Here is a 24,468-nt window from a genome sequence, read left to right on the forward strand (position 1 = left end):
CAGGGATCCCAATCTTTTTTTTTTTTTTTTAAGATTTTTATTTATTTATTCATGAGAGACAGAGAGAGAGAGAGAGGGAGAGAGGCAGAGACACGGGCAGAGGGAGAAGCAGGCTCCATGCAAAGAGCCCGATGTGGGACTCGATCCCGGATCTCCAGGATCACACCCTGGGCCAAAGGCAGCACTAAACTGCTGAGCCACCCGGGGTTGCCCCTCTTTTTTTTTTTTTTTTTTTGCAACTGATTTCTATACCCCATGTGGAGATCGAACTCACTACCCCAAGATCGGGAGTCACATCGTCTACTAAGTGAACCAGCCAGCCCCCACCTCCAGCCACCTTGATTGGATTGCGTTCCACATGGTCATTCAGGAATCCAGGGGCCTTTCATCTTACTGTTCTTCTTCTTCCAGGTTCTTTGAGTCCTCACCAACCGATCAAGGGGGCCTAGTGAGAAAGAGAGCAAGACTTCAGTGGGAGGTTTTTACCTGCCAGGCATAGACTTGATGCATATCACTTCTGCCCAATTACCCCTGGCCAGAGCTCAGTTATGTGGCCACACTTCAGTGCAAGAGAGGCAAAGAAACATAGTTGTCTGCTCAAGAGGGAAAGGAAAGGAATTTTGGCAGATACATGCATCATTTTGCCATTGCTAGCAAATGGAAGCTCTGGGAACTGAAACTGGGCAGTCTGGCTCCAGAGACTTGCTCTTAACTAGAACATTCTACTACCGTATCGTGAACAACAGCTCAAAGTTGGAAAAATGTGGAGTGTTACACCACTTTTTACTCTGTTTTCTTCCCACCTGTGTGTGTATTTGGTTGCCTAGATGCTGTGTTTGGGAATTCTATCAAAGTCATTGCCTTTCCGTACTGGGCTCTGTTCGATACATTTTACATGGTCTATTTCACTGAATCCTCACAATTATCCCCATGAGATAGGGGATTATTATTATTCCCCTTTTCTAGGCGAGGAGGCTAAAGCCAAGCACTTGGGTATGAGTCTGGGTGTAAGTAAGCAGCGTCTCTGGGCTTCAGGGGCCTTACACAAAACCACAGAGCAAGGCAGGGCTTGAAGGGGAGGTGAGAGAAGATGAGAAAGCCAAAGCCACCAAACCCCAGCTAGAATCTTGTTTGGATCCTGCTTTGGAAACATCAACTTCTACAAATGATTTATGGAACAATCAGGGAAAAACGAACGCTCACTGGAGATTTGATGACATGGAGGAATCATTATTAAACTTGTAGGGTGTGAGAGTGGTGTCAAAGTCATGTTAAAAAAGAAGAAAGTCCTTATCTCTTCCAAGTCCATACTGAAATGTTCGGTGGATGGCCTGATAACGTGCCTAGGAGTTGCTTTGGATAATGCAGCGCAGGGTTGAGGTGTAGCTGGACAACAGGGGGCCACAGATTGCTCATTATTGCAAAACGACATGGGTACATGGTGGTTTGTTGTACGAGTCTCTCACTGTGGGGTATATTTGCAATTTTCTATAACAATACAATAAAAAAAAGAAGACGACTTTAACGAATGGACTTCCTGTAGTGCCCTGGCTTGAAGTGATGGGGCTGGGCTCAGAGCATGGAACGTGTCCATTAAGAACAGCTGAGTAGGGATCCCTGAGTGGCTCAGTGGTTGAGCATCTGCCTTTGGCCCAGGGCGTGATCTTGGAGTACTGGAATCGAGTCCCTTCTTGGGCTCCCTACATGGAGCCTGCTTCTCCCTCTGCCTGTATCTCTGCCTCTCTCTCTCTCTCTCTCTGTCTCTCATGAATAAATAAACAGAATCTTTAAAAAAAAAAAAAAAAAAAAGAACAGCTGAGCAGCCTGGCACATTTTCTAAAGCAGGTCTTCAGGGACTGTGTTTGGGAGCCACCGGCCTGTGTTTGAATTCTGATTCTGAGATTGTCCCAGGGGCAATATTTAGTGCCGGGAGAACTGAGCCTCCAGAAGGTAGAAGTACAAGCTCCCCGGGTCGGGGGGATCCAGGCAAAGGGTGGGCTTTGCCCGGGCCCGGTGGCCTCAGCACTGGCTAGCTCTCGGAGGCAGAGCGCGGCCCGGGCCCCAGCTGCACTGTAATTAAACAGCGAAAATCCATCCGAGGCTCAGCCTTCTCAGTCGGCCAGGTCTCCGGGTCCCAGGTGAAGCCAGCTCTCGGCTGGCTGTGGGCCAGCAGGAAGGTGAGCTGCAGGCTCCCCCAAGTCCCTGCCTAGAATCAACAGCCAGGGCTCTGCAGCCCCGCTTCTGACCTGATGCAAATTAAGCTTGGCATTTGGAGATGGTATTAAATGTCCTAAATCAATATTCTAGAGGCAGGATCAGAACAATTAAAAACCCTGATTTCCTCCTCAGATTGTTGGGAGTGCATATGAATATAAATTGTTAGTTCGCTTTTCAGACTCAGCAGGTTGAGAAAGATGGAGGTCGGCCTGGTGATGCTCTGAGCATAATCTATCCCATCCTCAGCATCTTTTCCTGTGTTCACATGTATGTGACCTATGTCAAGCACATGGAGGGGTCATATGCGATGTTACATTTAATCCCTGTAGTGGACCAGAAGGTTTTGTCATCCCCACCTAGTAGATGGGCAATCAGAGGCTCAGGTGAAGTGACTTGCTCAGGGTCTCAGCTACTAAGTGGTAGAGCAAGGATTTGAGGCCATTTCTTCAAGCTCAAGGCCAAGGCTTTGCCCGCTGTAACACAGCTGGCTTTTCTGCACATCCCCACCAACACTTGCTACTATCTTTCTTTTTTGCTTGTAGCCATCCCAGTATTGTGAAATGTAGCTCACTCACAGTGCTTCTCATTCCCATTTCCCTGTTTTTTCATTCATCGATAACAATTTATTTTTCCTTCATCGATAATACTAATTACACTGATTTTTATTTCATCTTTCTTTTTATGTTTCATTCATCAATAATAATAACAATGAATGAACCATAACAAGAATAACTTTAATAATTTAGTTTCTCCCGTCTTAAAAGATGTTGGCAGTTTTTCTAGTTTGTCCATTTGTTCAACCAGCGTTTATTGAGGGGCAGCCTGATAGGGAGGTTTCTGGGCTCTGGGGTGCACCAGACTGGTCCCATCACATGTTGGCTGTGTGACCTGGGACAAGATCATCACCCTCTCTGAACCCTGGCTTTCTCATCTGTAAAATGGAATGGTATTCGTACTGCCCCTGCCCCAGGGTTGTCATGGAGATGAAAGGAGCAGATACTTGCAAAATGTTTAAAGTAGGACCCCGGTCGGTGGGCATTCTAGAAATCTGAACCCCTGGCAGACACTGTCAAGGCCCTAGAGGAAGAGCTATGTCTTTCATACTCATGGAACTCATCTCTTTTGTTTTAAGATTTTATTAATTTATTTGAGACAGAGAGAGAGAGGAAGGGGCGAGGGGAGGGAGAAGCAAACTTCCCACTGAGCAGGAAGCCCAATGTGGGGCTTGATCCTGGGATTTCGGGATCATGGCCTGAGCCGCAGGCAGATGCTTAACCAACTGAGCCACCTAGGCACCCACACCTCTTATGTTTAGTTAATAGTATTGCTCCTGTTTTTATTAAACTAGCTAAACAAATTTATGTTTGTGGTAAAAAATTCAAAAAAGCCAGAAATGCAAATGAAAAGGAAGGGCTTCTTTCTACTTTCCTATAGTCAGGATTTAGACTAGTGTATCCTGTAATAACAGTAATAATAATAATAATAATAATAATAGTATATAATTATGAATTATATGAAACAGTAGTGTGTCAAGAATGCTATTGTGCAAGCATACACACTTGTCTTTTTATGCAACTGGAATGCCGCTGTAAAGGATGTTCGACAGTTTATACTTTTCCACTTACCTATTTATCCATCTTGTTTTATTACACTTGGCTTCATAACATCACGAATGTTGCTTTTTTTTATATATATGTATATAAATTGAATGTTTGTGGCAACCCTGCATCAGGCAAGTTTGTTGGTGCCATTTTTCCAACAACATTTGCTTGCTTCGTGTCTCTGTCACCTTTTGGTAATTCTTGCAATATTTCAGACTTTATTATTTGTTACGACGATCTGAGACTGGTGGTTACGGCTTGATGAAAGCTCAGATGATGGCTAGCATTTTTTAGCAATAAAATATTTACATTTAAGATATATACATTTTTTTAAAGACATAAGCTATTGAACATTTCGTAGACTATAATATACTGTAGGCATAATTTTTATATATGCCAGGAAATCAAAAAATTCATTTTACTAACTTTATTGTGATAATCCTTTATTGCAGTGATCTGGAACAGAATCTGCAATATCTCGAGGAATGCATGTGTCTTTCACATATGGATTTACCTCATTTTTTAAACGACCTTATTCATTGCCTTGGGTGTGCCATAGTTACATTTTAACCATTTCCCTATTGATGGACATTTAAGGTTTTTATAGTGTTTTGCTACTCCAGACAGTACTGCATTAAACATGCTTACAAACAAATAAAAGTGTTCTGTATCTGTTTATAATAAATTCTTAGAGATGGAATTGTAGAGTCAAAAATTTGTTAGGTCTGAATTTTGTTGGATATTACCAAATAGCTCTTGAAAGAGGAAATACTAGGGAAGAAAAATGCTACCCAAGCTTTCTTATTTTTTTTAAAGATTTTATTTATTTATTCATGAGAGAGAGACACACACAGAGAGAGAGAGGGAGGCAGAGACACAGGCAGAGGGAGAAGCAGACTCCATGCAGGGAGCCTGACGTGGGATTCGATCCCGGGACGCCAGGATCACGCCCTGGGCCGAAGGCTGAGCCACCTGGGCTGCCCCTACCCAAGCTTTAAAACTCATTTTTCTTGTTAAGAACTCAGTTTTGCAAGAGAGGATGGAAATGAAAAGTTAGCCCGATCTTTCTTTTTATCGGAAATGCTTTTCCTTGGCTACAAATTTTAGGGCAGCAAATTCTCAGGCCCCTGTCCTTGGGGCTTGGTGCAGACAGAATGTTCTAGATTTCAAGGCAAAATCCGGGGTGTGCTTCACTGTCTCTCCACTCCCCGGGCCCCCCTGCCTGCCATCCTCTGAGAGAAGGACTTGTGTTCTCTAATTTTCGGGATAAATCAGCGTCGCACTTTTCTGGGCTGGCCTCTCTTTGCTGCAGAGGTCTGGGTTTCTCACTGGAGGCAATAGTCACCCAAGAGCATCTTCCAGTGGGCATCCAAAGTGGGTGTCTTGCTAAGTGTCCACCAGCCTGGCCCAGGCCTTCCTGCCTCCTTGAGTTCCTCCAGGCCCAGAAACAGCTGGGTGCCGCCAGTGTCCTTCATTCTGTCTCCAGCAGACTGATTTCCTTTTAGGGATGACTGCTCCACCAACCCCCAGCCAACCAGGAGCAGAAAACCCAATGACGGAGATAATAAATTGCACCCAGGGCCCTGGGGCGAGGAGGGGAGAGGGATGACTCATGAGCCCCTACATCCTCCTGCTACATTCCAAGAGCTGCCTTCCTTGAGGCTTAAATCACTCCCTGAAAGCAACACCCAGATTGGACCAGACCAGACCAAGCAGAGTGTGGAGGAAGGCCAGCTGTTGTTTGCTGGCTACAGGAGGGGGATGTAGTGAGGGCCCTGGCTGGAAACAAGTCCTGGATTTTTAACTTTGCACCAGATCTTTTGAACAGCCTGGTGACCCTGGCTCCCCCTGGGAGTAAGGCACAGGGCATTCCTGTCCTCAAGTGGCCCGTGGCCTAGTCTCCAGGGATCCCTGTCTTCCTATTCCAACCACAGTGCCCTCGAGGGAGACAGACCTAATAGTATGGTGACCCTGGGCAAGTCATTTCATTTCTCTGAACCTCAGTTCCCCCCTACAAAATGGGAAAGAAGAATTTAGTACTGCTCTCCAGGGACGTTCATAGTTAATGCGGTAATTCACATCAGGTGCTCAGCATGGGCGCCAGCACACCTGAAGCACTTACTATTACTTGGTGTTATTACTACTGCCACCACTCCTCTTGACAATTCTGCAAGTAAAAAATTAGGAAATGTGGTCTGGCCGTGGCTGTCACCCCTGCCTATGATTTGTAGTAATAATAGTGAGCATTTATACAGAGCTTACTGTGTTTTAGGGCCGTATGTGTGTTGACTCATTTAATCCTGCCAAACCCCTTATGTAGCTATGCAGTAAGTCCTGTTATTATCCTTATCCTACATATGAATGTGCCCAGCACAGAGAGGTTGAACAGCTAGCCCATAGTTAGAAATAATGGAGCCAGGATTCCGACCCAGGTTTCAGCTCTAAAAGCTACTTTCTTAGCCACTGTATCGTCCTGCTTCTCGGGGTGTGCTTGTATGTTTCTCTAAGACAGTTTTACAAAAAAATAGCAGCTAAGTGACATTTGTTTTTGCTCGCATTAAAAATGTTGGTTTTTCTTATAATAGCAACATAGCGTTATTTAAAAAATTGGAAAATATACAAGGGAAGATCAAAGTATTTGTCTATGGTACTACGACCTTACTGGTGGTCTAGATAAAGGGCTGGTTCTTTTTTATTTCCCATGCTTTATGGACTGTGGTATCCTCCTGTGTGTGACTACTCTGTAGCTCATGTAACCTGGAACTCTCCATTTATGAAAGACAACGCTCAAGCTGGTCTATACCCTGTTTGCCTACACAATTCCTTGGAGCTTGTGCTTGGATATCACAGCAGCAGCAAATTGCTAAAAGTTTCTCAATTATTTTCTTGTCATGTGAAATGACACACAGTTCACAGCCTCATGCTGGTCTGACTCATGCTCTAAGCAGCACTGACCTAGACGAACACTGTTTACATTTTAGCGTATTTATTTCCAGTATTTTCCTATGGTTTTTTTTTTGTTTATTTTTAGACTCTATACACATTTCTTTTGCTCACTACTCATTACAACATTACTGTAAACTATTCTTGAGTATAATCTTTAATGACAATAATGTAATAACATTCCATCTGGAAGATGTACCACAGATTACCAACCTAGTCCCTCTTTCATGGAGTTTGGTATGTTTCCGGTTACTTGTGATAAAAATATGATGATAAATAGTTTTAGTATAATTACTTTTCCTGTATTTAACATTATTTCCATAGGATAGATTTCCTAGAATGGAATGACTGGGTCAAACAATATAAAGCCTTTTAAATTTCTTGTTAGATATTACCAAATTACTTTATTCTTTTTTCCTTAAGGATGTTATTTATCTATTAGAGGAAGAGAGAGAGAGTGGGGAGGGTGCTGGAGAGGAAGGGACTCACTAGCAGACTCCCACACTGAGCACAGAGCCCAATGCAGGCCTCAATTTCCTGACCCTGAGATCATGACCTGAGCCGAAGTCAAAAGTCGGACGCCCAACTGACTGAGCCACCCAGGTGCTCCCCAAAATACTTTCTACACTTGATTTTAGCCAAAAGGCTGAGAAGTGATCCCCCCAAATTGTTTTCTAAAAGGGATGTGCCAATATATGCTTCCCACAGTAGTCTGCAAGAGTGCCTGTTAACTACATCCTTTTCTGCATTCATTATTATCATTTAATTAAGGGAACAATCTTAATTGTTTTTAGTTTCTTTGATTATTGATGAGATTGAACATTTTCCACACTTGTAGCCATTTCTGTTTACTCTTTTGCATTATATTCAGTTGGGCATTAGAATAAAATGTTATGACTTGGCACAGATTTCACTCCACTTTAGATCAAAAGCCAAGTAAATCCATACATAAAGTCTATACATATTGATGTATGATATTGCCATTATTGAGGTCCTTCCCCTTTTTTCTGCTGCCAGAATTAGGCGATCCTTTTATATAATCTTGATGGTGGTCCTCATCTTTAGAAAAACCCATCTGAATTCATACCTAATACCACGTACCAATAATGTAGCTAGTATGTGGTGTGAATATTTGTGTGCCATCCTCCCTCCCCCAAAATTCGTATGTTGAAATCCTAACCCCCAAGTGATGGTGTTAGTCTCTGGGGCCTTTGGGAGTTCATTTGGGGGAGATTAGTGCCTTTATAAAAAAGAGTCCAGAGAGAGCCCTTGGTCCTTCCACCACGGGAGGACATGGCAATGGGGTGCCAGCTGTGAACCAAGAAGTAGGCTCTCACCAGACACATCCATGCTAAAGCCTTGATCTTGGAATTCCCAGCCTCTAGAACTGTGAGAAATGTATTTCTGTTGTTTTGAAGCCACTCAGTCTATGATGTTTTGTTGTAGCAGCACACGTGGACAAACACAGGGACTTTTCTTGAATATTTCCAATATTTGCTCTACTGTGTTTTTTTTCTTCTTTCTTTCTTTCTTTCTTTCTTTCTTTCTTTCTTTCTTTCTTTCTTTTCTTTCTTCTTTCTTTCTTCTTTCTTTTCTTCTTTCTTTTCTTCTTCTTCTTCTTCTTCTTCTTCTTCTTCTTCTTCTTCTTCTTCTTCTTCTTCTTCTTCTTCTTCTTCTTCTTCTTCTTCTTCTTCTTCTTCTTCTTCTTCTTCTTCTTCTTTCTTCTTCTCTCTTTCTCTCTCTCTGGTATGATTCGGGCCTGTTTAGGAAGTATTGCATGCTAGCTTGAATTAATCAATTTTTGAAACTACTGATCCACTGGAATTTCTGATGTACTTTTGTTAACTATGGGAAAAGTCAGAAGAACTTTTGAAATCTGTGTGATTTTAGGAAATTCTAAATGCCTGAACTTAAACATTTAACCATATTCCTGTGTATATTAACAGTGTGGGCCAAGCGAGGCCTGAAGCATGACAAAGGCAGTTTGCGCTAGAGTCTGGCATTGAATGTTCACCTGTATTTCCCTTGAAGGGGCTTATTTATTTTTTAAATAACATTAGGAGATATTTATCAGTAAGGCAGGGGTATCTCTGTATGCCCCAGGGTATGGGCTCTTTCAAAGTGTATGCCGATGACAGAGTGTCATAGTCAGGGTGGGACCTAGGTGTTCCACTGTAGCCAATTCCACCTTGACAAGGCTCAGGTCCCCTCCCTGGCTCAGTAGATATTTTTTAGGCAGTGCAAAAGGCCATAATTGGAACCTGTAATGACATAATAGGCAAATGATTAGCTAAAATAGGTGGGTATTAACAGAATTTAGAAAGAAAGTTTAGTTTTATATTTAGGAAACTATTATTAAGTGTCCACAAAAAAAAGCACACTATGTTCAAATTAGTTCAGAAAAACTAGGTTAAAAGAGCTTCTCTTCTTCCTACTATAGCTTCATATACTCTCTGAATTTCCAAAGCAGCAGGAAAGTTAGATATAGTGTTCAGTTTTTCCAAGACTTCTTTTGCCTATGGGATCCTATGTTTCAAAAAGCGCCTATTAATCCCTTGCAACATAGTTTTTTGCAGTACCCAACAGACCATGGAAAATGCTGGGTGGGGCCAGGCCAGCTGCTGTAGCATTGATGTTGACATTGGTCATGAATCTCGGGGATCACGAAGCTGGGGATCATTGTACTGAAGCAGGGATCATTTGTGAAATAAGAGTGATAGCTCATACTTTATAAGGGTTGGTTTTTGAGATGTAGTTCTTCACCTACCAGCTCTCCTTTATGTCCGATGGTAGATCAGTAACCTTTGGGGTGCAAAAGGTATGATCACAGGTCCAGTCATTAATGGCACTAAAAGTATTTTTTCCTCTTACTAAAATAGACCACAAATAACCAAGGCAGCCCCATAAATGGAGACATTTCATGCACCTCATGCTAGAGAACTATACCTCACAGTCAGTAAGGAGAATACTGGCCCCGGGGCATGACTGCCTGTGCCTAATCCAGCCTTGCCACCATGTGGGCATGTAGTGAACCCATCATAATCCTTAAATTCCCTGGCTATAGAATAGGGATAATTTTACCCACTAGGATTGATGTTGGGAATTAAAATGCACATAAAGTGCACAGAGTGGGTATCAGTTGAGGTCCTGGTGGGAAGTGTTGGTGCACTCTGCACTCTGTGAGCAGTTGCAGGGAGGGATGGAAGGAAGCAGTGAGGCTGGAGCACCCCGGGGCTGAGAGCAGCAGGGAACACTGACTACCCTTAGGCTTCCAGGACAAGGATGGGGCTACTGACCAGCTGCTGGGGACAAAGCTGTGGCAGTAGGAGACTAAAACAGTCAACTGCCGGCCCATGGCCCTGCAGGGAGGGGCCAGGGAGTAAACATTGTCTCACCCCCTGACCGAACCCAACCGTGGCAGAGAGGGGATGCAGAGTGGCCAATGGAGAGCTCAGATGTGAAGAGTTCAGTACGTTTTGACTAATTTTGATAGGTACCATGCAATTTCCGTTCTCACCTTGCTCCCCTACTACCTGTGTAACTTTTGGAAAATTGACCTCACGTGACCTCATTGTGCCTTAGCAGCCACTCTCTCTAACAAAGGAGATACTACTAGTACCTTCCCTGTGATGTGAGATGAGTGCCTGTCAGAGCCTGGCACATAATGAGCTCTCACTACACATGAGGTGTGGAGCTCTGCGTTCTACTTTGTTGCAGATAATGCACACGTATGCATAAGAAGGGGCTGATTTTCCTCCTGGGTCTGGCCTTCTATCAGAAAGCTTAATAAATACCTTTCTGATCTCGTGCTTCAGTTGCTGAGTCTCCATTCTGGACCTCAGCTCAGTCCCAGAAACCGGAACACATTTTTCTGATGCTTATGGTAACTTTTCTGTAATGTACTTGGCACAGCTGATAAGATATTTCTCAATCTCTCTCTATAACCCTGTGGTGAGCTCTGCCCGTAAAATCTTTGCACTAAAGCACATGTCATCAAACCCAATAGCACATGTCTCAGCTCCCCACCTCCCTCCCTCCTCCCAGAGGCCAGTATGGGGCAGCTCTAAGGTCTGGTCTTCTGTTTCCCTCTCTTTCTTTTCCAGGGTTTCACTCCCTACTCCATTCTGCCTTCTGCTTTCCCGCTTCATGCCCCCTCCTTTGCCATTTTTTTAAAAAGATTTTATTTATTTATTCATGAGAGACACACACACAGAGAGAGAGAGGGAGAGAGGCAGAGACACAGGCAGAGGGAGAAGCAGGCTCCATGCAGGGAGCCCAATGCAGGACTCTATCCCTGGATCCAGGCTCATGCCTTGAGCCAAAGACAGATGCTCAACCACTGAGCCACCGAGGCATCCCTCCTCTGCCATTTCTATTCATCATAACACCTAGAGAAGGGGCAGGAGAAATCCTCTTGCTTTTCCAGCTTTGCCATGAGGAGCCAGAAGCCTTGGTTTTGAGGTCACCGGGATGTGGAGCAGGTGCCCTGATTAGTGCCGTAGTGGGTGGTGAGATACCATATAACCCGCAGGGAGGCTGAGGATGGGAGCGCCCTCACCTCCCAGTGCCCAGTGAGTGCCCAGAGCATTTCAGCTGTGTCTGAGGGATTCTGATGTTGGTGAGACCCAGAGAGTATCAGCCAAATACTTGAAGTATGTTGTCAGCATTTATGCAGTAGGGATGGGGAGGAACTGTGATTTATATAAATAAAGCTAGTAAGCCTGTTTCTTTATATTTAAACTAAGGGATTACGTGTGTTTATTTCATGTGAGTTTCTGAACTAAGCAAGATCTTGGAAAATACAGTAAAGGAGTTAAAATTTAGTTACTCAGACACGTTATTTATTCCTATGAAATGGCTCCAATGTCTAGGGTTAGTGCAGTTTCAAAATTTCAGCTGACCTGGACCTGCTGACTTGAGGTTGCTGTCAGCCGGCTTGTTTCGGGGCTGGTAGCCCTGTGTGGCCTCTAGTTACACCTTGTAGCTTCCACATCTGCAGTGCAAACATGTTCATTCGACAGAGCTTTCAGAGTGGAGTCTGCCTTTTTTTTTTTTTTTTTTTTTTTTATCTTCTCCCACCAAGTGCACTAACTTCTTTGACAGAAGTGGGACTGATTTCTACTTTACCAGTTATGGAAGAAGCAGAATGTGGAAACCCAGCCTAACTGGTACCATGTTTCCAATTTATTCCAGGGAGTTGTATCATGTCTTACAAACTTGCATCCCAAGTGGATGCCTAACTAGCTCACGATTTAATATGGAGCTTTTTTTTTTTTTTTAATTGGGAAATGCTTAAGAGATTTGCCAGGATCTCAGTTATGGCCTATGTGCAGTGTGTTTATTCATTTGTTCAGCAAACACTGGGTATTATTCCAGCGTAGATTACGGCCGGGTCTTGGAGTTGCAGGTTATATAGCAGGATGCTCTGGGGCACTAGTGCTTGGGGGTGAATGGCGCATCATTTGGGGAGATCAGCCCATTCCTCGCAGAGATGCTGGTACAATAGGGCATCTGGTCCCCAAGAAGTCCAGTCGTAAAGGGATTCAGGAGTATGCTCCATCTGGGCAAACCCAGGAGGAGAGAAGAGGGAAAGCCCTTGGTGCTGGAAGCCAATCCAAGAACTCAAAGTTGCCGGCAGGGAGAATTGCTCTTAGATCCTACGTCTGCAGTGGGGCCATCCCTCCATGGGCATAGGGACAGCAGCTAGTTAGGACCCTATGCCTATAATTAGGTGGGGACTGGGGAAACTGCTTAGAGTGGAAAGAGAGAGCTGAACTTGGCCCCATCTGGGGCCATGTGGGTGGCCCTGCTTACTTCCAGCTGTGGAGCTTGAGTCATCAAGTGCTCTGGACATGTGGCGGAGCCAAGAGCCTCTTTGGTCCTGGCATCTGACCCTGCCATCTTCATCTTCTCTGGAGCTTAATGATTCTGAAGCCACTGAGGAAGCCTGTGGAAGGCCAAGGAGGAGACTTCCTAATGCGATTGACACAGGATTCACACAGACAGTGTGGGGCAGTTATGAGAATCATAGTTTTACGGTTTACAAAGGAGAGACTTAGGACTGTGTCAACTACCAGCGGGCACCTGTGTACCAATTACTGGGACCCTCTTAGTCTCAGTCTCTTCATTTGTAAAACAGGGATGATAAAAGTTACTGCCTGGCCCATTTAATGAGTTTTTCCTTCAAGAGAGTAAAGGAAGGGGTAGGAAGCAGAATGGAACGCACAAGAAAGTGGGGCTGGGACAGGCCGGGTGGAAAGATCAAGAATAAAATGTTTGACTTGAGTAGCAGGTGAGATCGCCACTTAAAATTGCGAAGCGTCCCTGGCAAATCATATGGTCATTATGTTTTCCCTGATTATGTAAGGAACACATGCACAGGGTAAAAAGTTTAGGAAAGGATATTAAGCACAGAGACACATCAAAATAAACGGTCTTTTCACTGTTATGTTCTCTATCCTTGCATTATTCATATACTTACTATTTTAATAATGCTATAGATTTTAATTTAAAAATGCTGTAGATTTGGTTAGGGGACCCAGGTTTCATCAATGTGATTTATACATATATACGTTTTTAGGTTTGTTTTTACAAAAATTGGAATCATGCTGTGTATCAGTGAGGGGTCTCCAAAGAAACAGAACCAATAGGGGATATATATATAGCATATGTGTGTGTGTGTGTGTGTGTGTACACACATACACTTGTATGCTCATATACATATTCATATAAGGGAACATAGATGCACACACATGCACAAATACATATATGAAGAGATTTATTTTAAAGGGTTGGTTCACATTAGCCCTCACATGGTTTACTGAGGGCAGGCCAGCTACCTGGAAACTTGGGTAGGAGTTAAGGCTGTGGCCTTGAGGCCAAATTCCATTGTCTTTGGGAAATCTCAGTTTTGGCTTGTAACGCCTTTAGCTGATTAAATGAGATCCACCTACATTACAGAGCGTAATCCCCTTTACTCAAAGTCAGCCAGTTGTCAATGTTGACCACATCTACAGAACAGCTTCACAGCAGCATCTGGTGTTTGATTCAGTAACTGGGTGCTATGGGCTAGCCACGCTGACACATAAAATTGACCATCACATACCATATACCCCATTGTATTTTGATTTTTTTCACTTTGCATGTCATGTATATTTTTCCATAGCATGAAACATTTTATAAGAACTTGATACTTACTGTTTTCTTTTCACCCAATGGCTTTACCATGATTTACTTAGGAACTTTCCTGTTGTCAGATATTTAGATTTTATCAGGTTTTTTACTATAGCTTTAACATTGTGATAGACATCTTTGAGTTCGTTCTCTTTCTTTCTTTCTTTCTTTCTTTCTTTCTTTCTTTCTTTCTTTCTTTCTTTCTTTCTTTCTTTCTTTCTTTCTTTCTTTCTCTTCCTTCCTTCCTTCCTTCCTTCCTTCCTTCCTTTTTCTTTCTAAGATGTATGTACTTATTTGAGAGAGAGAGAGAGCACTCAAATGGGGAAGAACAGAGGGAAAGGGAGAGAGAATCCCAAGCAGACTCTCTGCTGAGCATTGAGCCCGACACAGGGCTCGATCCCACAACCTTGAGATTGTGACCTGAGTTGAAACCCAGAGTTGGATGCTCAACCAGCCAAGCCACCCAGGCACCCCAGTGTATTTTCTTTTGATGTATTCCTTATTAGTTCCTAGAATATATTATTAGTGGGTCTAAAGTCATGGAGATTTTAAGGCTTTTAAGATACATTGCTTAGTTTTCTCTAGGGCAGTCCTTTTCAAGCCGCAATCCCTGCATGGACACCACCACTCTAGCTGGGTAGCTCCTGAGAAAGGCCAATTCTTGGGCCTTTCCCTAGACCTAATGAATCAGAATCTTGATTTTAAGTAGATCCCCATGTGACTTGTATGTGCACCACAGTTTGAGAGGCACTGTCCAAGAAAATCTGTACTGATTTATAATCCTGCCATGCTATGGTCTGAATGTTGGTGTCCACCCCAAATGCATCCGTTGAGCTCCTAATGCCTAATGTGATGTTATTAGTAGGTGGGAACTTAGGGAGGTGCTCATGTCATGAGGCTGGAATCCTCATAAGTGGGATTAGTGCCTAGTAAGAGACTCCAGAAATATCCCTAGCCCCTTTTCCCACATGAGGACATGGGGAGAAGGGAAGAGCTATGAACAAGGAAGAAGGTCCTCACCAGAGAACTTGACCTTGCAGGTGCCTTGATCCTGGACTTCCAGCCTCTAGAACTGTGACCTATAAATTTCTGTTGCTTATAAGCCACCCAGTCTTTGGTATGTTGTTATAGCAGCCAGAATGGACTAAAATATACTAGAAGTATATAGAGATTTGTTTTACTTCACTCTCCTCAAAACTGGACATTGTGTTTTTCTCTTCGTTAATTTGCTACCCCCCAAATGATATCCTATTGTCCTTTGATTTTTATTTTAGAACAAATTCATTGAATAGGCTGACTACCATAGGCATTCAATCAGGAAAAAGCTGTTGATTTTCCAAGCACAGCCTTAAAATATGCTCTGTGATGTCTTAGCTAGAGTGCATGAATTTCCAGTCTCTTCCAGTATGAGGGCGGTTTCATTTGGGTAATTATGTAGGTTTGGCGGTCTAGTCCAGCCTGAAATCAAAACTTCAGTTGCCCATCCAATTCCATGCTTTGCCTATTCTGTACTCAGCTGGCTCCCTGACTCAGACCTCCAAGGTGGGATTAGAGGGAGTGGGCAGCGGGCCTGGTGGGGCCTTTCACGCCTTCTCCACTGCATCCTCCTGATGCTTCTATCCATGGCCAGGGTATGAAGGAGCGTGTTGAGAAGGGACAAAAGTCTTCCAATATGGGTACTATTGTTGTAATACTTTACCAATTATTGCAGGCTCATTGCTGATGCCCCATGTTTGGTTCTTCAGAGGCCCCTGTAAGGAATTCTTAAAGAGTCCTTCAATGTAGTTAGCTGGGTTGGGATTTCAGCCTGTGGAGCCCATGATACAATGGCCTTCCCTTGTCATGCATTAAAATAATGGCGCTCAGGGCTGTTGTTGCTATCACCCACAGAGAAACCTGGTGACATCTGTTTAAACTCCCCACAAATGACAGTTAAAAAGCAAATTGAAAATTTTGGTGTTTAAAATGTATGCAGCTGATGATTAGACTATGGAAGAATCAACTCCTTTGGAGGTTGGAATCATTCTTTTGTCTTTTTTTAGGCTGATTCCTAAAGCCTCAGTTCCACGTTAGATATCTTCAGGAAAAATGGTGAATCCACCATCCTCTCCTGCAGGCATTAGGGTGGACCTGGCCCTAGGTGAAGGCTATAGAAATACGGATTGTTACTCTTTGGAGTTGCAGAGCATGTCTCCTCTAAGGGATATGAAGGGATATTTTTAAAGGTTTCATTTAGAACATGCTTGGTGAATCAAAAATTCTTTCCAGACTTCTCTTCTCTTCTCTTCTCTTCTCTTCTCTTCTCTTCTCTTCTCTTCTCTTCTCTTCTCTTCTCTTCTCTTCTCTTCTCTTCTCTTTTCTCTCTTCTCTCTTCTCTCTTCTCTCTTCTCTCTTCTCTCTTCTCTCTTCTCTCTTCCTTCCAGGGAGAGAGCAAGAGTGAAGGGGATTGAGCAGGGCGGGGCAGAGGGAGAGAGAGAATTTTAAGCAGGCTTCATGCTCATCGTGGAGCCTGATGCAGGGGTCAGTCTCACGACCCTGAGGACACCTGAGCCAAAATCAAGAGTCAGCAGCTTAATGGACTGGGCCACCTAGGCACCCCTCTAGCCAGCTTTTCTTTCTTTTTTTTTTTTAATTTTTATTTATTTATGATAGTCACAGAGAGAGAGAGAGGCAGAGACACAGGCAGAGGGAGAAGCAGGCTCCATGCACCGGGAGCCTGACGTGGGATTCGATCCTGGGTCTCCAGGATTGCGCCCTGGGCCAAAGGCAGGTGCTAAACCGCTGCGCCACCCAGGGATCCCTAGCCAGCTTTTCAAGTTGTTTTCTAAAATCAGGAAACTGTAAATACTCACTTCAGAGCTTGGGAGAGAAGGAGATTGTCTCAGGTCCAGGTGCAGGTCACAATTCCCAGGGTTTTTTCTTCCCTCTTGGTTGCTTTCATATCCACCCTGGTGTTCCCATCTACCCTAAGGATCCTCAGCAGGAAGTGCTCATGGCCTGGAGTGTTGGGTCCTGCCTGTGTCATCCTCACTGAGGAGATGCACCTCTTTAGCCTCCTTGAAGGCCCCTGGCATGAGGGTAATGCTTAATCCAAGGGAGCAGAGTCCCAACAGAAGGCTTTGCAGAGCAGAGGTGTTGATGGTTTGAGGCCTTTTCTCACCCATGCCACCTTGTAGAGAATAGGTCTTCCTGCTATCTCATCCATGCTACCTTCCCCTGCTAAAAAAAGTCTTTCTAAAACACAGGCTTCTATCCTGCTCAAGAATCTGCCAGAGCTCCCTATCCTTCTAAAGGATAAAGTGTAAATTCCTAAGTCCAGCTTTTAAGACCCCCAGCTCTGACTTGATCTCCTCTGCTTCCTAACGTGCCCCATCTGCTGGTTGTCTTTACACATGTCCAGCCAGCACGAGGGTCTGTGGCTTTGCTTGTGCATTCCCATCTACCCCAGCCACCCTGGCCCTGCTGGTTAAACCCAGCCACTGTGGCCCCCACCGTGCTGTCCCGACGTCTGGCCCGGCAGCCCTTCCTGTCATAGCAGTGAACCCTGCATCATAGGCCTTCTGGTGCATCTGATTGTTTCATGTTTCGTATTGGCTTCCTTGACTTGATTAGGAATTTCTGGTTTGCAGTGACCATGTCTCTCCTTGTCTCATTGCCTTCCTGGCCAAACACACAGACCATACTCAGTTATGCTCACTGATTGACTGGTACATGGCAGCCTGGTCAGCAGGCCCACATCACTGTTGTACTGAGTGGGGGACTGCTTGAGAGCTGGTCCCAGCATTTCCACGCCTGCACTTCCCTACTCAACCATGGGTTTCTAATGGGAAGCCTGGGGTGGGGGTGGAGGGGGTGGATTCCTTGAGAGGCTAGGTGTAGAATATAGCCTGTGTTGGAATCTCAGCTGATTCACTTTGTGAACTTGGCGTTACTCTTCATTTGCGTAGTTCACATCTGTCCACTTAAAAAATACGTATTGAGTGCTTACTGTGTGCCAAACCCTACTTTAGGGGTTGAGAATATAGCACTGAATAGGATAAAGATCTGAACAATGGGAGAGGGCCAGCTATGTGAAGATCTTGAGGGTGAATGATGCAGAAGGAGGGATCCCCAGGAACAGCCACAGAAGTTGCAGAAACTAGGAGATTCCCAACGGCTGAAGCATGGAGGTTGAGGGGAGGCTGGCAGGAGATGTGACTGGGAGTTGGGCCCCAGTCTGGTTTCCCCACGGCCTCACAGGGCCATCAGAATGCTGTGAGTTTTTCCCAGGGACATTTGGGAAGCCATTAGAGGATTTTAGCAGTTGAGCAACATGAACTGGTTTATTAACAGAGCCTGCCTCACTGAACAGAAACTACAATTAAATGAGATAATGCATGTAAGGTGCCTAACCTGGTACACGGGTGCTTGATAAGTACTAATTATTATTTTCATGTTTTGGAGAAAAATGGTTACCTCCTATAGTTTGACCTTAAAAGACAAAGTTTGTGATAGGCCAACTATGGTGCCCCCGGAATGTCCACGTCCTAATCTCTGGAACCTGCAAATATGGTAGTTGACCATGGCAAAGGAGAATTGAGGTTGCAGGTGGTATTAAGATTGCTAATCAACTGGACTTAAACTAGGGAGAGCATCCTGGATTATCCAGGTGGGTCCACTGTAATCGCATGGGTCTTAAAAGAGATAGAGGGAGGCAGAAGAGAGTCAGAGGGAGACATGACCATGGAAAGTTAGGGAGATGGAACATTACCGGCTTTGAAGATGAGGTAAGGGCCTAGAACCAGAAATGTGGAGGCCGCTAGAGGCTGGAGAAGGAAAGGCAATGGATTCTCCCCAAAAGCCTCTGGAAGGGAATGCAGCCCTGCTAACATCTTGATTTTAGCCCAGTGAGACCTACTTTGATTTCTGGCTGCCGGACTTGTAAGATAAGAAATCTGTGTTGTTTTTAGCCACCAAATATGTGGTGATTTGGTACAGCAGCAATAGGAAATGAATACAAGGATTTTACACCAGATACTCTAAACTCCGGGATAGTACACTCCAATATGACCTATGACCCATGAATTTTTAATTATGTTTTGTGCGCTGTCGCTTGGCGTCTGTGCTTTTGGGGGAAGTGACCAGCTAGGAGACTTGTTGGTGTTTTCCGTAACCTCTAGGGGTACCAAATTCCGAACGTGCCTCTAGGTGGCACGTTATCACCTTCAAGCACACTGGTGAAATGAGTTCTGCTCTTCATTGATCTGGAAAGGCAGGAGAAGCCACAGAGCTCAAGGTAAGAGACTGGGCTCTGAGCCCCGGTACCCTCTGGCTGGGGGGACCCAAGAACAGGGACAGCAAGGGTAGGACTGCCTTGCACTGGCTTCAGGCAGCTGCCTGAAGTCCCTCCATCTGCCTTTTCTCAGTCTTCAGGGCCCAGCCCCCAGGCCACCTCCTCCATGAAGCACCCCAGCCTACCAGCCCACCGGAAGTATTTGCTCTGAGACTCGGCCCCTCCCCGGACATGGGCTCTGGGCCAGCCTGCTCCTTTGCTCAGGCTGTGCCGGTTTTCCCTTTACTAACCATCAGGTCCTGTCTGTGGAGGCAGCAGACAGGGAGCCCCGAGGCAGGCCCTGGGCCAGGCACACATTTAGAGGCTTAGCAATGCCCGTGGGTTGATTGGTTGGGGCTGGATACAAAGGTTCCTGTGCAAGGGCTTCTTGCTTTATCCTTTTAGGGAAGTTCATTCTCTCCAGTCGGTTCTCCTCTTCCTTTCAGAGACATTGTTAGAAAAATCACAGCAAGAGGCTCAGTGCCTGCACCATTCCTTCCTTCCCACTGCGGCTGCCAGGACATTGGCTCCAAAACCTACCTCTGACCTAGTCCCTCCTCCCACCCACTCCATCTACAGCTGTGGTTTCGAATGTTTAAATAAGCACAATCGTAATAATAGTAAAACACTACAGAATCTTCTTTGTCTTCATCTGTATATAAAACTGAAAGTCAGGAGGCAGTAAAGCCTGGGGCCGTCATTAAGTGTGTGGGCTGTGGCATTAGACACGAGGTTCAGATCCAGGCTCTTCCACTTACTTGACTTCAGGCGAGTTGTGCCTCATTTTCCTCTCCTGTCAAATGGGGATGATAGTATGTAGCTGCTGGGGTTGTTGCAGAAATCCTATGTCCCAAGGTATGTAAAACGCTCAGCAGCGTGTGTGCCTGGGCATAAGTACTGCTGTTCTTGGTGTAGAAGCAGATTTTCTTTCTTTCTTTAAAGATTTTATTTATTCATGAGACACACACACACACACAGAGAGAGAGAGAGAGAGAGAGAGAGAGAAAAGCACAGACATAGGCAGAGCGAGGAGCAAGCTCCATGCAGGGAGCGCGATGTGGGACTCGATCCCGGGTCTCCAGGGTCAGGCCCTGGGCCGAAGGCGGTGCTAAATCGCTGAGCCACCCGGGCTGTCCTAGAAGCGGATTTTCTAAGTTCTCATTTATAACAATTATCATAAAGCCAATCAGGGACCGTAGTTTGGCTATTTGGATGAACACAGGATTTTTTAAAAATAAATTTTATTGTTCCGTGCAGTTTCAGATTTTCGGAGAAATTGCAAGGATAGTGCAGAGGTCCCATGTGCCCCCCACCTCACTTCCCCTGCTGTTAATAGCTGAGGTTAGGGTGCACATTTGTTACAGTTAGTGTCCCAGTACTGATATGTAACCATTAACCTTATAAGGTCTGAACTTTTTCAAATTCTTTTAGTTTTTGCCTACTGATGCCTGGTTTCTGTTCCAGGATCCTGTCCAGGACAGTTAGTACATTTAATTGTCCCATCTCCTTGGGCTCCTCTTTTTTTTTTAAGATTTTATTTTATTTATTTATTCATGAGAGACAGAGAGAGAGAGAGAGGGAGAGAGAGAGAGGCAGAGACACAGGCAGAGGGAGAAGCAGGCTCCATGCAGGGAGCCCGATGCGGGACTCGATCCCAGGTCTCCAGGATCAGGCCCCAGGCCGAAGGCAGGCACCAAACTGCTGAGCCACCCAGGGATCCCCCTCCTTGGGCTCCTCTTCATGCGTTCTCAGACTTCCCTCATTTTTGATGACCTTGTCCGTTCTAGGGAGGCCTTGGCTTCTCCTGAGTGTTCTGCGAGATGGCACCTCTCTGGGAATTTGATGTCTTTCTCCCAGTTAAACGAGTGGAGCACAGCAAATTGAACAATGGAGAAGATGAAGTCCCCATGCCTGGGGGTGGCCTGTTGGATCCTTGCCCCCCACCCCCCCAGCCTGCCTCACCAGCCGCCTTGCCCTGCTGTGAGCACCCGGCTTCTCCACATCCTCCAAACAGGTCTGCCTTTGGGGCATGTTCATTCTTCTCCCTGGAATACCTTCCCTCCTCTTTCTGCCTCACTAATTCCTGGTCTCTAAGAAAAGACTCTAAGGTCCAATTAAACATGGACCTCCTCCCTGATGCCTCTCCCACTTGCCCTAAGAAGACTAGCACTGTCCCCCAGGGTTTCCACAAAACCTGGTATATCCCTTTTTACATTCTCCTTCTTGGGTCACATCTTTGCCTCTTCCTTCAGCCTGGAAGCTTCTTGAGAGCAGCAACTGAACCATAATCCTTCTTCCTCGTGCCCAGTGGGGGGCCTGGCACACAGTAGGTGCTCAAGAGATGCTTAACAAATGACCAGCATTGGAGAGAGACACTTTATCTGTCCCAGCCTTAATGCAGATCATGTTTGCTTTCATCCTAAAAATGTGGGGTACCCCCATAGACGACAGATGCCAGCAATGAGCCCCTGGGGTGGAGAGCTGCTTCCTCCCTGCCCCAAAGGGGTGTGAGAACGTGCTGTGAGCATGGAAAGGGCCAGCAGGGGGCTCCAGGAAGCAGTTCATAAGCCCTGCCCTGAGAGGAAGGCTCTGGGGTGGCTTCTGCAGCAAGCCTTGGGTCCTACAGAATTCACAAAGAAAGTGTGTCAAAAGAGAGGTCTGTTTTGCTCCTGATGTGCCAGGCTCTGTACCAAGGACAGGATGTACCAGCCTGTTCTGAAAACATGTGTGGGCCCCAGTCGAGCTCTTTCTCCCAGAGGTCTCTGCCTGCAGAAATTGGGACAAAAGATACTGATAGCTAAGAAATAATGTTTGCAGAAGCAAATGATCTTGTGATAGCCACGAGCAGACCTGCCCTGCATTCACATTTCCCAATTTCTGCCTCCACTTCAGTGTTAATAGTTCTCCTTGGATCGGAAACTCTAAATGGCTGTTCCTAAAAGCCAAGATTATCACTGAGGAGTTGAAGCCAACATTTCCAGGCTTTTTTTTTTTTTTTTTTTTAATTCTATGAGGAAGGGGAAAAAATAGCGGAGTTAATTTGAGATAGTGAAGCCTGAATTAGAAATAGCTCTCTGGGGTCAATAACATGTATTATATTGGGCAGCCCCGGTGGCTTGGTGGTTTAGAGCCGCCTTTGGCCCAGGGCTTGATCCTGGAGACCCTAGGATCGACTCCCACATCAGGCTCCCTGCATGGAGCCTGCTTCTCCCTCTGCCTGTGTCTCTGCCCCCCTCTCTCTCTCTCTCTGTGACTCTAATAAATAAATCTTAAAAAAAAAAACAACAAAAAACAAACGTATTATATTGTTCTGGTCGCTGATATTATTAGCGGTAGTAATAGTAACAATAGGCCTTGCATATTGGGTGCCTGCGCCATACCAACACTGCAACTGAAATGTCTGCCCATGCCAGGCATTTGCCTTGGGGCATCCAAGGGAAACTAGACCAGCATTCTCCTTGCCCATTCTTTTACAGAGATATTGGCTCCATTTCATAGACAAAGAAACTGAGGCTCAGCACTTTGATTTGTCAAGGCTTCAAGACATGACCCCTTATCAGTCCCCTAAATACACCCCAAAAGGACCTAAAATATTTGCTAATCCTAAAACATGATGAGAGGGAAGTAAGGGACAATCAAGACAGAAATGTATAGACATTGCAAGTAAATCCATCATTCATGATAACAAGAATGACGTCTTACTGTCCTGGGGCCATGAGTTTCCCAGCCTTCAGGATAGACAAATGAGAATACAGGGGGATACTGTTAGAATGTAATACTGTTTGTATTCAAAAGACTTTTATACTTTAACAAAAAAGTTTAAGAAGCAAAGTTAAGATGGAACCTCTAAACTCATACTTCAAGTTTTTATTTTAATCATTTGGTGCTCATCAGCACAGGTGTACTCCTTAATCTCCATCACCTGTTTCACCCATCCTCCTCTCCACCTCCCCTCTGGTAACCATCTATTTGTCCTCTGTAGTTGAGTCTCTTTCTTGGTTTCTGTCTGCCTCCCTCCCTCCCTCCCCCTTCCCTCTTTCCCTCCTTCCCTCCTTTTTTCCCCGGTTCTGGTCATTTGTTTTGTTTCTTAAATTCCACATATGAGTGAAATCATATGGTATTTGTCTTTCTCTGACTTATTTTGCTTAGTATAATACTCTCTAGATCCATCTATGTCATTGCAAATGGCAAAATTTCGTTCCTTTATATGGATGAGTAATATTCCATTGTATATATACACAACCTGTCCTTTATCCATTCATCAGTTGACAGATACTGCTAAACAATGCTGCTATAAACATTGGGGTGCATGTATCCCTTTGAATTAGCATTTTCATATTCTTTGGCTAAATACTCAGTAGTGCAATTGCTGTATCACAGGGCAGTTCTATCTTTAATTTTTTTGTGGAACTTCCATACCGTTTTTCCACAGTGGCTGCACCAGTTTGCATTCCACCAACAATGCATGAGGGTTCTTATTTCCTCACATCCTTGTCAACACTTGCTGTTTCCTTTGCTTTTTATTTTAGCCATTCTCACAGATAAGAGGTGATATCTCATTGTGATTTTGATTTGCATTTCCCTGATGATGAGTGATCATGAACATCTTCTCATGTGTCTGTTGGCAATCTTCCCGGTTTTTTTTTTTAATTTATTTTTATTTTATTTATTTATTTTTTTTAGAAGTGTCTCTTCATGGCTTCTGTCATTTTTAAATTGGATTATTTGTGTTTGGAGTGTTGAGTTGTATCAATTCTTTATATATTTTGGATACTATTTATCAGATTTGTCATTTGCAAATATCTTCTCCCATTTGGTAGGTTGCCTTTTAGTTTTGTTGTTTCCTTTTCTGTGCAGAAGCTTTTTATCTTGATCAAGTCTCAATAGTTTACTTTTGTTATTATTTCCCTTGCCTCAGGAGACATATCTAGAAAAATGTTGCTACAGACAATTTAAGAGAAATTACTGCCTGTACACTCTTCTACGATCTTTATGTCCAGTTTTCCTATTTAGGCCTTTAATCCATTTTGAGTTTCTATTTGCATGTGGTGTAAGAAAGTGGTCTGGTTTCATGCTTCTGCATGTAGCTGTCCAGTTTTCCCAATACTGTTTGTTGAAGAGACTGGCTTTTTCCCATTGAATATTCTTTTCTGCTTTGTTGAAGATTAATTGACCAGATATTTGTGGGTTTATTTCTGGATTTTCTATTCTGTTGATCTATGT

At 44.5% G+C, this 24,468-nt stretch overlaps 1 protein-coding gene across 3 annotated transcripts in view; it reads left to right on the plus strand.

Annotated features, from left to right (window-relative positions):
* Positions 1-24,468, plus strand: part of PARVA (parvin alpha) — a 167,392-nt gene that overhangs the window by 15,482 nt on the left and 127,442 nt on the right. The window contains exon 1 of one of the 3 annotated variants that reach the window (XM_038569055.1): positions 21,118-21,259. The exons of the other annotated variants lie outside the window; for them this stretch is intronic. Coding sequence (XP_038424983.1) covers positions 21,133-21,259 — 127 coding nt within the window. The 5' untranslated portion in view covers positions 21,118-21,132. Of the gene's footprint in view, positions 1-21,117; positions 21,260-24,468 lie in introns of those variants that run through there. 3 annotated transcript variants of the gene reach the window in all.

Source organism: Canis lupus, chromosome 21, assembly GCF_011100685.1.
Source record: "Canis lupus familiaris isolate Mischka breed German Shepherd chromosome 21, alternate assembly UU_Cfam_GSD_1.0, whole genome shotgun sequence".
NCBI lineage: Eukaryota > Metazoa > Chordata > Mammalia > Carnivora > Canidae > Canis > Canis lupus.